Source organism: Mus caroli, unplaced genomic scaffold (genome assembly GCF_978045245.1).
Source record: "Mus caroli unplaced genomic scaffold, Mus_caroli_1 scaffold_7, whole genome shotgun sequence".
Taxonomy (NCBI): Eukaryota; Metazoa; Chordata; class Mammalia; order Rodentia; family Muridae; genus Mus; species Mus caroli.
The window spans coordinates 64035229-64049465 of record NW_028227262.1 but is presented as its reverse complement, the minus strand read 5'-3'; the positions used below and the strand labels follow the sequence as shown (position 1 = coordinate 64049465).

Below are 14237 nucleotides of genomic sequence, written 5' to 3'. Positions count from 1 at the left end.
TGATGCACCTGAGCCAGGGAGGCTCTGAACTCCTCTTGCATTACAGAGCAAGAGGGTGGGGAGGGAGCCCTCTCTCCTCAGGCCTCAGGCCTCAGCCCAGCAGAGTCAAGCTGCCCCTATTTATCTGACTCTCAAACCAAGTTCCATTGGGGGTTGCAAGTCTACCCGGCAGATTGGCAGTTTCTCCACAGTGAGCTGTCTACACAGGTCTGGCTGCATATGGCTTCTAACTGGCAGCAAGGCATTCAGGGAACGAATAAGATACCAGGCACAAAAAGGGATGCCCCACTTTCACTTGGAGGTGGCTTGGTCTACGTGGGAGTAAAATAAAAGGGGCTGCGTGAGGACAGCCCCAAAGCTCTGCTTTAGAACCACAGCCGTGGCAATGACTGGGTAGGATGAATGGCTTCCTATCACACAGTGTGTAGAGTTGCGGTTAGTGACGGAAAAGATAAGGGAAGGAGTGTTTTCAAAAGACTTGTACATGTGAATTCTTTCATTGTGTTATGTTTCCTTTCTTTTCAATTTTTTTAAAAAAAACTGTGTGTGTGTGCGCATGTGCGTGCGTGCGTGCGTGCGTGTGTGTGTATGTGTGTGTGTGTGTGTGTGTGTGTTGCCTGTATGTATGTGTACTATGTATGTGCAGCACCTGCAGAGGCCAGAAGAGAGAGTCAGATCCCCTGGAACTGGGGTTACAGATAATTGTGAGCCACCACATGGGCACTGGGAATCAAACACCCAGGTCCTTTGGAAGAGCAGCCAGTGATTTTGACTATCAGGCCACCGTTTTTGTTAAGACAGGGTCCCACATCGCCCAGGCTGGACTCAAGCTCACTATATGCCTGATGATAACTTGGAGCTTCTGATCCTCCTGCCTCCACCATAAGTGCAGGTACAGGTCTGGACCACCATGGCTTATTTTATGTGGTGCTGGGGACTAAAATCAGAGCTCTGTGCGTGCCAGACAAGCCCTCCGCCAGCTGAGCTGCATTCTCAGCCCTGATGTCTGCTCCTCCTTTTCCTAACAATTCATGCATTTGTTGTGTTACTCGTGACAGAGATGGCAGTTGAGAAAGCCACTTTGCCCTCAGGGGGTTGTTGTAGGAAGCCGCTCCATGCTCCATCAGAGATCCAGAAAGGGCCACACATTCAAGGAAGGACGTTAGCCAAGGGCTCAGAGGTTCATTTTTTACTCTGGCCGGGGCTCACACCCTCTCTGCTGCCTGCTTGCTGCCCCCACCTGAGAACCATCAGTCCCACTTTTATTCAGGCAACTTCCAAATTCCTGTAACGAATTCCAGCAAAGGCTCAACTTAAAGAGCCTTCTAAGCCTTCCGGGAAGGCTTAGAAAGGAGTGACCCTCCAACCAAGCCTGAAGAGACTGCATAGAGTCGGTTCCATCCCCAGTTCACTGGAAGCCAACAGCCTTTTCTAAGAGCCAAGACCAAGAAAACCACACACATACAGTCTTTACTCATGGGACATCAGGCTGCAGATGGTTGCTGTCCAAGGGCCCCTAGATCAGTCAGGGAGAGGAAATTCACGAATCTGGATCCAGGAAGTTTAGAAACAGTGAACTGGAACCGTAGACAGCCATAGACTGTGCACCAAAGGCTGCTCTGAGGAAAATGTTGCACCAGGGGAACAAACAGGAAAGCTGCTCTAAATCGAGTGCTGGGTACAGGGACAGACAGGGATAGATGGCTGGCCCTCCCTGCCCCGAACTCCACACCTCCATCCTCCCCAACACCCTGGAGTACCAATTTGTGTCCTTCCTATCAGAGCCTCTTCTCTGCGTAGAAAAACATCTGGGCATCCCCCTTGCAGCCCCCATTCCCCACAGGGTGGCTTACCCTGGAGCAGGGTAGGAGGTACTCACAGCAATGGAAACAGCACTGATGACAGCGCCCAGGTAGCCCTGGATGAACTTGGATGCAGGTGAAGGCTGGAAGACAGGCAGAAAGGTAGACATACTGGTGTCCAAAGCTTCCATGTCCTGCTCTGGCCAGCAAGAAGCAGTCCCTTGGGAAGCCAAAGGGGCAGGCCTCCCTCAGCAATCTTTAAAACAGACTATACAAGGCAGGCAGGGGCAGGTATAGCTGGGTCCCTTTACTTCTGCCCTGTTCTAAAATCTGAGCAGACGCTGCTGGCTGGTAGTGGGAAGCACAGGGCCCCACATAGGTCCTCTATGTCCAGGCTGTTCAGGGTATCATCTGGGAGGGCTGTGTTGTAAGCAGGTGTTTTAGCCTGGCACACTGTCTGCGTGGGATAGCATTGTCTCACCAGCTATAGTCGAGCTGGCTCTTACAGCCCTCTCAGCCCAGGACTCAGGGGGCTTCACTGTCAATATGTTACTGTTACCCAGTAGTTCCACAGAACAAAAAATCTCAAGTCCCAACATTTAAAAAAAAAATGAAAGAAAAACTGAAGAACCTATCTCTGCTACAACTGCAGTTTGGAAATAGCTGTTTATAAGGTTACAGGAAATAACTAAGTGAAGCCATATTGGTGAAACCTGCCAGAGAGTCTAGATATGCAGAATTAGATGAAGGGGCATCCTTAGAGTCTCTGGTCCTACAAGTTCCTACTACAAAGGCCTGCTCCCAACTCTGCTCTCTTTGCCACTGCTGGAAAATATCAAGAACAACCCCTTAGAGGGGAACCCAGATTCCTCTGAATGTGAGGATGGGCCAGAAGGAAAGGTGGCCTTGTCACAGGTCAGCTTGTGTGATCTGGAACCTAGGAGCTGGGGACACTGAGCTGGCTTCTGGGTAAGCTTAGGAGCGCTCAGTCCTCAGGATGCTGATACCGTCTGGACCCGATATCTGAGTGAACCAGCTTCTCTAGACGAGCCAGGAAGCCAGCAGAATCAACTCCTGCAGACCTTTGTCTTACCTGCCTCTCGCAGGCCCTCCCCAGAGGCTTCCGCTGACCCATGCCAGGCAAGCTGGGTGTTGCCTGCCCATAGGGATGGCAGCATGAGCAAGGACCCAAAGAAGGCAGTGCTCGGATGCAATGTCAGAGTACTTGGCATGGCATGTCAGAAAGGATGATCAGGTCACTCCCACCTAAACCTGCCCTGGGCAGAGAGGGCAGCAGCACTCACCTTGGTAGCATTGCGGTTTGCATAGTTGACACAGGCGTTATGGCTCTGGTTCAGCCACTGAAGGCAACAAGGAGAGAAGTGAGGGAAGCCGGGTCACCTCCATGGAAGACCCCACCTCCAGTCCTGCCCGAAGTCATGGGAAACTGCTCTATATGTATACAGAGATGGGGACCCTGAGGTGACTTCTGGGTGAGCTGGGGGTGGGGGATACAGTACCCAAGATGCTGATACCACTTGGCTGCAAGGTCTGAATATGAGAACTGTCCCAGAGGAATCCAGAAGGTAGAAGAATTCACCTCCCACACAGCCTCCTCGATTTGACCCCTCTTTACCTGACAGAAGCTCTGTCAGAACCATCAGGTATTTCTTGCGGGTTAGCAAGACCAGATTTGGGGTAAGCTGGTATCAGAAAGAGGCTATAGGCCTCTGGTCACTGACCATGGGTCAAGCAACCAAAGGACAGAATGAACTGCCACTCATAGCCATCATGTTCCAGATCTGGCTCCCTCCTCACCTCCATCTGAAGGTTAAAGGAATACAGAATGGCTGGCATCACACTGAGGTATTTGAGGCCAAAATTTTGGTAGTTTATGAGTAAGTGCTAGGAGATAGGAGCACTTGACCCAGGGGCCCGAATGAAGCAGGAAGCAATGAGAAGGGAACGTTTCATGCCAGTGTGTGTGTGTGTCTGTGTGTGTGTGTGTCTGTGTGGTGTGCATGCATGCATGCATGCACGTGTGCACACACAGACACACACACATCTGTTCTTTCAGGAGCCCTCTGCGAAGACTCTTACCTGCCAGAAGACAGTGGATGCCAGCGTCTGGTTAGGCAAGAGAAGTCCCACCACCTAGGGAAGCAAGAGGGGTAGGAGGTTGAAGAAGGCAAGAGAGATGCCCAATGCTTTTGTTCTGGTTTTTGTTTATTTGTTTTTTTGAGACAGAGTCTCACTATATCCAGGCTGACCTGCAATGCACTATGTAGCCCAGGCTGAATTTGAAATCAAACTTCCCACCTTGACCTGTTGAGTACTGGGATCACAGCTGTGTAGCACCACCCTAGGAGTTTGCAAAGCAAAAGTATACAGCCATGGACAAGGGGGAACTGGAACCGTACGGACACTGGGGTGGTCTGGCATGCTAATACACAGTGAGATGCAAGAAAAACAAAGTGCAGAACTACATCACCATGCAATCCTGTTTATATCAAAGAAAAAATAGCTGTCTGCCAACATACACACACAAAGCGTCTATAGTTAGGATTAGCTAACTATTTTGTGGATTTTTATGAAGTAATTCCAGACTAGCTTCTCATAGTCTTATGACTTCTGCCTTCTTCTTAACAATGGATTTTATTTATTTCCATAATTGGAGGGAGCAATAAAAACAAGCAAGCAAACAAAAGGAATCCAGACCCTTCTCCTCGGGTAGACTGAACACTTATCCTATAGGATATTTGTGAGAATTAAATAATCTCAAAGTCCTTCAAGGGATTCATACATAGAATTTTTGGAAACGTGCCTTCACTAAGTCTTCATCAAAAGAAAACTAACAGTTATGGTTAGCCGAACAACTGGTACATGGGAGTTTAATAAGCAGTGGTTTCCATCGGAGATAAACTGTCCCCTGGGGTCATGTGCTAAAGGCTGAGTTGGCGAGGGCACTATGAAGCCCATCCCTGAGTTCTTAGGTGGCACAGCCCTGATGGAAGAAGCAGATCTCAGGGGCAGCACCTATAAGGCATGTCCTGTCTTCAGGCATTTCCTCTCATGCACGGTCTCTGTCTCCTGTCCACCATAAGGTGAGCTTCTTTGCTCCATCATGGACGTGCTCTCTGCCAGTGCTCTGCCAGTGCTCTGCCTGTGCTCCCTGCTAGTGCTCTGCCTCTTCTCATGCCTCCAAGCAACAGAACCAAGTGGCCATGGTTCGAAGCCTCTGAAACCATGAGCCAAATGGCTTCTCCTTTGCATTGCGTTTTGTTACAGCATGGGAGGCTAACATTGAGTGAATGAATGGATAAACGAATACACTAAATATGGCTTCACACCCACTACGCCTCAAACCCAAATAACACCTGGAATGTAGACTTGCTGGCTACTTTTTAAAGAATATTTTATTATTTATTTATGTGTATGTGTTTCTGTGAATGGAGGCCGGAAGAGGGCATGGGATGCCCCAGAACTGATGTTATAGGAGTTTGTGAATGGCCTGATGGGTTCTGGGAACTGAACTGAGGTCCTCTGGCAGAGGAATACGTGCCCTTAACCACTAAGCCAGTGGTTCCCAACCTTCCTAATGCTGCAACCCTTTAACACAGTTCCTCATATTGTGGTAGCCCCAACCATAACGTTATTTTTGTTGTTACTTCATAACTGCAATTTTGCGACTGTTATGAATGGTGACGTAAATATTTGTGTTTTCCGATGGTCTTAGGCAACCCCTGTGAAACAGTCATTCAACCCCAAAGGGGTCACAACCCACAGGTTGAGAACCTCTGCATTAAGCCATCTCTAAAAATACACACACACACACACACACACACACACACACACATGCATACACACACACATGCATACACGCATGCACACGCACTTTTTAAGAGTCTTATGTGTCCTACTTTGGTCTTGCCCTTGCTGTGTAGCAGAGAATAACCTTGAACTTCCTGTCCTGTGTCCACCTCCCAAGTGCTGGGATTGCAGGAAACAATCATGCTTGGGAGCTGCGGTGGTTTGAATATGCTCGGCCCAAGGGAAGTGGCACTATTAGGAGGTGTTGCCTTGTGGAGTAGGTGTGGCCTTGTTGGTGAAAGTGTGTCCCTGTGTAGGCAGGCTTTGAGGGCTTCTAGGCTCAAATTCTGCCCAGTACAGAAGAGAGCCTCATCCTGGCTGCCTTTGGATCAAGAAGTAGAACTTCCAGTCAGCTCCTTCTCCAGCACCATGTCTGCCTGGACACTGCCATGCTCCTGCCTTGATGATAATGGACTGACCCTCTGAAATCATAAGCCAGACCCAATTAAATGTTGTCCTTTATGAAAGTTGCCTTCGTCATGGTGTCTCTTCACAGCCATAAAACCTTAACTAAGACAGTGCTGAGCACTGAACCCAGGGCTTTGTGTATGCCAAGCAAGCACTGAGCTACATACATCTCCAGCCCTAAATGTGTGTGTGTGTATGTCTGTCTGTCTGTCTGTCTGACTGGTGGCTGAATGACACCAGGGCTCACGCATTTGGAGGTCAGAGGACAACTTTTAGGAGTCAGTTCTCACTTTCCATCTTCTTCTAAGGTGAGGTCTCTCTTGTCTCTGTCCCTGCATTGCACACTCCAGGTCAACTAGCCCATGAGCTCTGGGCTATTCTCCTGCCTCCACTTCCCATCACAATATGGAAATGGCTATAGATGCACATGCAGTCTCCAGCTTTTTACACGGGTTCTGTGGATCCAGACTTGAGGAGCCAAACACGGGTCATCAGGCTAGCGCAGCACGGGCTTTGCTCGCTGACTCATCGCCCTGGCCCTTCTGCTCTGTTTTGAGACAGAATTTAACACAGCACAGGCTGGCTCTGACCTTCCTATGCAGCTGAGGGTGATCTTGAATTCACAATCCTCCTGCCTCTACTTCACACATCCCAGGCTTACAGGCATGCACCTGGCTGACCTTGACTCTGGGCATCAAGGGCTTGTGAGAGTCTCTTAAGTTTACCTTTAGAGTGTTTGTGTGCAAAACAACATCTACCCAGCACAGCTACATATGGGAAAAATGTGCACAGCCATCCACATATTGACTTATTTATTATTCCTGTAGATAAAATGGCTCTTTGGCAAGAATTTCCGCAAGGAACAAGTATAAACATTCAATACTATGCAGTAAATCAAATTCTAGACATCCTTAGCAGCATTAGTAAATCATGTTTTAAACATTAAAATGTTTTAAAACAGCGAACACACACGCACATTTATATTTATTGGCCCATATCAGTTTGAATAAAATTACAGAACGCAAAGCCATTCCTCAGCTCTGAGAGGAGCTATGCAAGGGGTTTTTGTTTTTTGTTTTTCCTTCCAAAGTGAAATCTCTACTTGACTCTTTTGTGCAGTGGCCAGTTAGGACAATGAACTGAAATCCAGTCAGGAGATCTGGGGTCTCAACGGCAGCTCTAGCCTTGTGCTCTTGGATTCTTGATTCCTTCTGGAGTTGGACCTTTTTATCCTATAGAGAAAAGGATTGACCCTGAAGATCCTAGCTCAATTCCACTCCCACCCACCCCAGTGTGTGTTGTCTGGGTGTGTGTATGGGGTATATATTTGTGTATACGTGTGTGTGTGTGTGTGTGTGTGTGTGTGTGTGTGTGTGTGCATGTGGAGATTGATTGTAGAGTGTATTTCTCAATCAGTATTCATTACTTTTTTTTTTTTTAATTTTTCCCAGCCCTGCTCTCTCCAGCCCTGCTCACTTCAGCCCTGCTCTGGTCATATTAATTTCATATATATGGGTACTCTGTCACTGTCTTCAGACACAGCAGAAGACGGAATCAGATGCCCATTACAGATGGTTGTGAGCCACCATGTGGTTGCTGGAAATTGAACTCAGGACCTCTGGAAGAGCAGTCAGTGTTCTTAACTGCTGAGCCATCTCTCCAGCCCTCATTACTTATTCTTAATGTACATGCACAGGTGTTTTGCCTATACATATGTCTGTGTATTACTTATGTTCAGTGTCTAGGGATACCAGAAAAGGTTGTCGGATCTCTGGGACTGGAGTTACAGATAGCTGTGAGTTACCATGTGGCGAGAACCTAACCCAAGTCCTCTATAACAGCAGCCAATGTGCTTAACCACTAGACCATCTTTCCAGTCCTGCCACCTTTATGCTCTGAGGAAGACTCTCACTGAGACTGAAGCTCTGGCTGGCCAACATGCTTTAGGGATCCCCCTGTCTGCATATTCCACCTCCACCATGCCAGTGTTACAGGCACACACCACTGTGCCTGGATTTTTCCCTGGGTTCTGGGGATTCGAACTCTGGCCCTCATGCTTGTATGGCAGTCATTTGCAGACTTAGCCATCTACACACTCCCCAGCTCAGTTCAAAAGTCTATTCTCAGCTTCCAATTGTCTGGAGAGGCAACCCCATCTTCCATGAGGTGCCTATATAGTGAAGGCTCCTGAGGGACCCAGGCACTTTTCCTTCTTGAAGCTCTGGCCAGAGTAAAGAGAAGCTGAACCTAGAGTGACTGAGGGGAGAGTGGGGACATCACACACAAGCGCATGAATGCTGCCTCTTAAAAACTGGGGTAATTCATACTGACCATTCGCAAGTGTTCACGTCACACAGCATGCCCCCACCCCATGGTTTTTACATCATATTGTAAACTATGTACGCAATATATCCCCATCTCCAAATCCCAACTTCCTGGATGGTGCTTAACCCACCAAGAATGTCCTCGGACACCATTACCCAGGACTCTGTGTATTACCAGGCTCCTGCTGTCCAGGATGGTCACTGCACTTTGGATTGTGGTGTCCCTTTACTGAGTCACCTCAGAAACATTTCCTGGTTTCTAAGTCAGAGAGTGCATGTCCAAGCAACTGGTTTGCATTGTCTTGCTGACCCTGGGTCATTTACCTGTGTCTGACCATTAAGAGGCTTAGGCCAGGGTCAATAAGATGGCTCAGTGGGTAAAGTGTTGGCCATCCAAACCTGACAACCTGACTTCCATACCTAGACATACATGGTGTTATACATGTGCATGCATACATGTGCACACACAACAACACATACCTAGACATACATGGTGTTATACATGTGCATGCACACATGTGCACACACGCATACACAACAACAACAACAAGACTAAATAAGTAAGTAAATAAAATTAAAAGAAACTCTTGCCAGCTCCCTCGAGTACAGACCCACACTGCTCATGTTCTGTGCCCATTCCCAGCCTCTCCATCTTCCCTTTGCTAACCTTCTCTGGGAATCATTTTATCCTTATAGTATGCCTTTTAAAAAAATGACACATGCAGTGGTGGCGCATGCCTTTAATCCCAGCACTTGGGAGGCAGAGACAGGTGGATTTCTGAGTTCGAGGCCAGCCTGGTCTACAGAGTGAGTTCCAGGACAGCCAGGGCTACACAGAGAAACCCTGCTTCGAAAAAAAAGTCACATAATCTTCTCTAGAACAATCCAGATCCCTAAATAAACTTGCACCTAAGCTATGTCAGACTCACTCCCAATACACAGGGCTCTGACTAGCAAGAGTCTGACTGTGTTGGACAACCCTTGCTGCCTGCTAAACACAGACCTGGTGTCCACAGCAGTGCCTTGAGCCACTGAAACTTCTCCATGCTTTTCATCTTCTTAATAAGCATGCATCACTTCCCATAACTCTCCAATAATTAGGACCCTATAAAATAGAGACAACCTTCCTATTTGGCTGAGGCTTTGAGATGTGCAGGGAATCTATCCAAGCCTTTATAGTGAATTGAAGAGTCGGGTCTCTCAGTCTCCAGCTTGGCACTCTGGTTCTAATTTTAGGGTACTCCTCCAGCTTGTCTCAATGAGCACAAAGGACAAGGGGGTTCAGTTACCACTCTAGCTGTTGATGGGGCATAGAATATGTAGTGTGCTCTAAGGCTTCTGGCACAGCTGGGGTAGGGAGTGGACTTAAAATGGTGTCTGTGATGGTAACTCTTCATTGTCAACTTGACTGACAGAATTTAGGATGACACAAACCTCAGGGTGCTTCCATGACAGGTTCTGCAGAAATTTAACTGAGGTGGGAAAAACCACCCTGAATGCAGGCAGCCCCAGCCCGCGAGCTGGAGTCCTGAAGAAGTAGAGAGCTAGCTGAGTGCCTGCGCTCATGTGTGCTCCCTGAGAAGTGGGTGTCATGTGGCCACCTCCCTTCCAGCTGCCGTGACCTCTCACCGCGAGGGACAGTGTCCTCAAACTACAAGCCGAAACAAATTCTTCTTTACTTAAATTATATCTATGTAGAAGTTTTGTCACAGCAAAGAGAAAATGAACCAAAACACCCCCTAACCACAAAACACAAAGACCAGACAAGACAGGAAAAGCTACACCGGCCAAAGAGGTTCTCGGGAGTGAGCAAGGCTGATGGACCCTAACATTCAAACAGGACTTTAGGAAAGCCAGGCCTGACTATTAGCAAACAGAAGTTGACTGCTGCTAAGGGAGATGTGTGTGTGTGTGTGTGTGTGTGTGTGTGTGTGTGTGTGAGTGCATGCATGTCTGCATGTGTTTGTGTATGTGTAACAGGAGCCAGGCAGCTGAGGCAGCGGGACAACGAGCCACTGGCCTGTCTGGGAAGAATGTCCCAGACATTGACAAAAGACAATCTAGAGAGGGTAAGGATGGGAGACCAGGGACACCAAAGAGACCGCTGGGTCCCTGTGGCCAGGCAGGGCCCGGAGCACATGGTGCCAGCCTCGTTCCCTATTAGGCAAAGCACTGCACCATCTGTATAGTCCCAGGAGCAGGAGCAGGAGCAGGCGTTTTATAACTTCCTTTTCTTTTTCAGTCTACATTAAAAATAAATGTTCCCTTCAGCTCTCAGATGTATATCTCTAGTGCAACCTGCCCACATTCCCTCCTGCTGCCCTTTCCAGAACATGGCAGGGGAAGGGAAGGAAGAGATGGAGAGAGGGAGCCAGTCCACCCGGCTGATGCCAGTGGATCACACCTCTTCTAAGAGGGAAGCGCGGCAGGCACGGCCACACATGGTGGAAGGTGCCCAGAATGCATGGGGACCAGGGAAATGGAAGTGGAGGAAATGGGAGCCAACAGCCAGGCTTGCTTCCCGCCCCCACCCTCCCGCGCCGCAGGACCTTGGCCAAATCACACATCCCGTCTTTGCATTTATAGTTCATGCAGTGGCTGGAGTCCCCTCTGCAGCTCCAGCCCTCTGGTGGCTGTCCTTCTGTACTTCCCCTTGTGTGTCCTACTGTGGACCTAGTGATCATCAGACTCTGGGGCCAAGACTGACCCAGGCTAAGTTCTTTGAGTTCCTCCCCCTGCCTTCACCTGTTAAATAAAGAACCACCCTGGCATCTCTTAGGGGCCACATCTCCCAGAGTGGCACAGACAGAATCTGGCTCAGTGTCTGGCACATGTCCCTGGATGTCAGGTAGTGGTATCGTCCCTCCTCTAGTCTGGTTTCTCTCAGTCTTGCCTGTGCACACGCACACACACACATACACACACACACACACACACACACTTTCTTTGAGCCTCACAGCCTGCACCTTACAAATATAAATCTTTGTGTGAGCATGCATGTGTTTGCATATGTGTTCATGTGTGTGCACATGCCTGTACAAGTCTCTGGGGGCTGGGAGGAGCAGGGGTCAGCCAGACTCAGCAAACTATAGATCTATACAATGAGGATCAGAAGTTCCTCCAGAGGTTGACCCCAGCTAAGTAAGATTCCCTAAGAATATGAAGGAGTGTTGGTGTCTGGGCCATGACACCGCTGCAGCCTTCACAAAGAGTTCTAGGGACATTGCGTGCAGAGCTATGTTGATGCTGGTATTTCGGTGAGTACCCCCTGCATCTCCATCTTCACTCATGCCGTTGGCTCCCAAGCAACCCTGCTCAGCACCCCACCCACCTGGGCTCTGGAGCTCAAGAAGGACTATTTGTGCTGCTCTAAGGACAGAGTAGAGAATGTATTCTGTACAGTAGCTTCCACCTGGAAGACGGTTCACAGGAGACCTCACGCCTTTGTCATTTCCTTCAGTGTCCTAACTGCTGTAGACAGTTACATTTTTCTGGGTTTTGTTTGTTTGTTTGTTTGTTTTTATTTGGTTTGGTTTGGTTTGGTTTTTCAAGATAGGGTTTCTCTGTGTAGCCCTAGCTATTTTGGAACTCACACTATAGACCAAGCTGGCCTCAAACTTAGAGAGACCTACCTGCCTTCTGCCTCCCAAGTGCTGGGATTAAGGGCATGCACCACCACTGGCAGGCTGACAAGTTATTTTTTTAAGACTTATTTGCATTTGTATTTATGTACATGTGTGTGGGTATGTGCACAATAGTGCAGGTGCCCACAGAGGCCAGATATATAGGCTTTGGATCCTCTGGAGATTGAGTTCAAGGCAGTTGTGAGCTGACTGGTGTGGGTGATGGGAACTGAACTCAGGTTCCCTGGACAAGCCGCCAGCACTGGCTGTTAGCCAGTGAGCCATCTCCTGAGCCAAACAAGCCCTAACCTGGGAAAACAACACCTTGAACATCCCAGGCTTCTGGCTGAGAGTGTCACCTGAGCTGCTGAAGTCAGGGGTGGAGGAGAACACAGGCCAAGCAAGGCACCAAGAACTGGCCTCAGAGCCACCTGGGCAGCCCCTAAGCCTTGCTCTTTCCCACATCACTCTCAGATGAGGACTTTGTATAGTGCTCACAACACATACATACATACATACATATGTACATATATACACACATATGCATATCTCTGTGTGTGTGTGTATGTGTGTGTGTGTGTGTGTAGGGGGCTGGAGAGATGTCTCAGTGGTTAAGCACACTTGTTCTTTCAGAAGACCTGCCTTCAGTTCCCAGAACTTACATGGTGGCTCACAACTGCCTGTAACTCCAGTTATAAAGGATCTGATGCCATCTTTGGACTTCTATAGGCAGTGCATGCATATGCATGCAGGTAAAACACACATGAAATAGAAATAAACAAATCTAGGTGGGGGGGGCACTAGGGAGATGGCTCTGCTAGTGAATGGCTCACTGGACAAGCATAAGGACCTGAGTTTGAACTCCTGACCCCAGCACTAAATAAATGTTGGATGCATCAGCTTGGGTGTGTCATCCCATCATTGAGGAGGAAACAGGAGGAGTCTAGGGCCCGATGGCCAGCCGGTCTAGACAACTGGTGAGCTCCAGATTCAGGGAGAGACACTGTCTCAGAGTAAAACAAGGAAGACAGCTGATGTTGACCTCTGGCCTCCAAACGCATGAGTACACACCAGCACATGCATGTACCCCCCCCCCAACACACACACAAGATCCAACTATTGGGGGGGTGAAACATTTTTGAGCTTCACCACAGGGTACCACCAAATTATCCCAATTGAGGAGAAAACGATAGGAATAACTATCCTTGACCCTTCAGCCCACCGCCACTTAGCTCAGCGCCCACCCCATTACTGGGCTCTCCAATCAGGTCGAGGTTCAGTTCCTTTGCAAGTTCCCATCACCCTCTCCATCCTCCTTACGTCACCTCAGCTGGCTCCAGGTTGACAGTCTGGCTCCCCAGAACCGCCCTCAGCAGCCAGAGGGCATTAGCAACTCTCACAGGGGAAAACCTGACTTTTGATACCTTCCCTTCCTTACTACCCCCATGCCACCCCCACATCCTCAACAGTGCCTCTCACAGACCTGCCATAGCTGGGGCACCCAACAATTTGCTAGGTTTTTTTTTCCTTGTGCTTTGCCTCCACCTTCTGATTCATATGGCCAACGATCTGAAAAGCAACACTTGGGTGTGTCGGTGTCACTACTGTATAAAGCAGTGGTTCTCAGCCTTCCTAATGCTGCACCCTTCCATACACTTCCTCGGGTTGCAGTGACCCCCAACCATAAAATTATTTTCACTGCTACTTCCTAACTGCTGTAATTTTGCTACTGTTATGAATCGTAATGTAAATATCTGTGCTTTCTGATGCACTTAGGTGACCCCTGTGAAGGGTCATTTGATTCCCCAAAGGTCTTACGACCTGCGGGTTTAAAGGCTGCAGGAGTCTCCAGAAGTAGCTTTTGTCAAGACTAACCCTGGTTAGTGGCGTCTGGCTTTAACTGGACTGACACCTCTCTCGTGGTATGGATGGGGCCAAAATGATCGTTATTTGTGGCACTGGAGGTGGGCAGCGATGAGCTGGAATGAGGATTAGGAGACAGGAGAAAGTGGCTTGTGTTAAGAAGGACTCAGGATGTCTGTAAAGCCCTGGGACACGGACAAACCCTGATAGAAAGTAAACCCTCACCTCTCCATTACAGTAGAGATTTGGTGACCTCAGGAATACCTTCTGAGTCTTTCTATACTCGTGGGGGCTTCCAGAGCAGTAGGAGAAAGCTGAGACTATGAATGCGACCCAAGCCTATATGG

The 14237-nt window shown here is 48.6% G+C and overlaps 1 protein-coding gene across 2 annotated transcripts in view; it reads right to left on the bottom strand.

Annotated features, from left to right (window-relative positions):
• Positions 1-14237, bottom strand: part of Sfxn5 (sideroflexin 5) — a 119588-nt gene that overhangs the window by 53367 nt on the left and 51984 nt on the right. For both annotated transcript variants that reach the window (XM_085840476.1, XM_085840477.1), the window contains exons 7-9: positions 3903-3956; positions 3107-3163; positions 1880-1945 (exon numbers count right to left, since the gene is read on the bottom strand). In XM_085840476.1, the coding sequence (XP_085696602.1) occupies positions 1880-1945; positions 3107-3163; positions 3903-3956 (177 nt within the window). The remainder of the gene's footprint in view (positions 1-1879; positions 1946-3106; positions 3164-3902; positions 3957-14237) is intronic.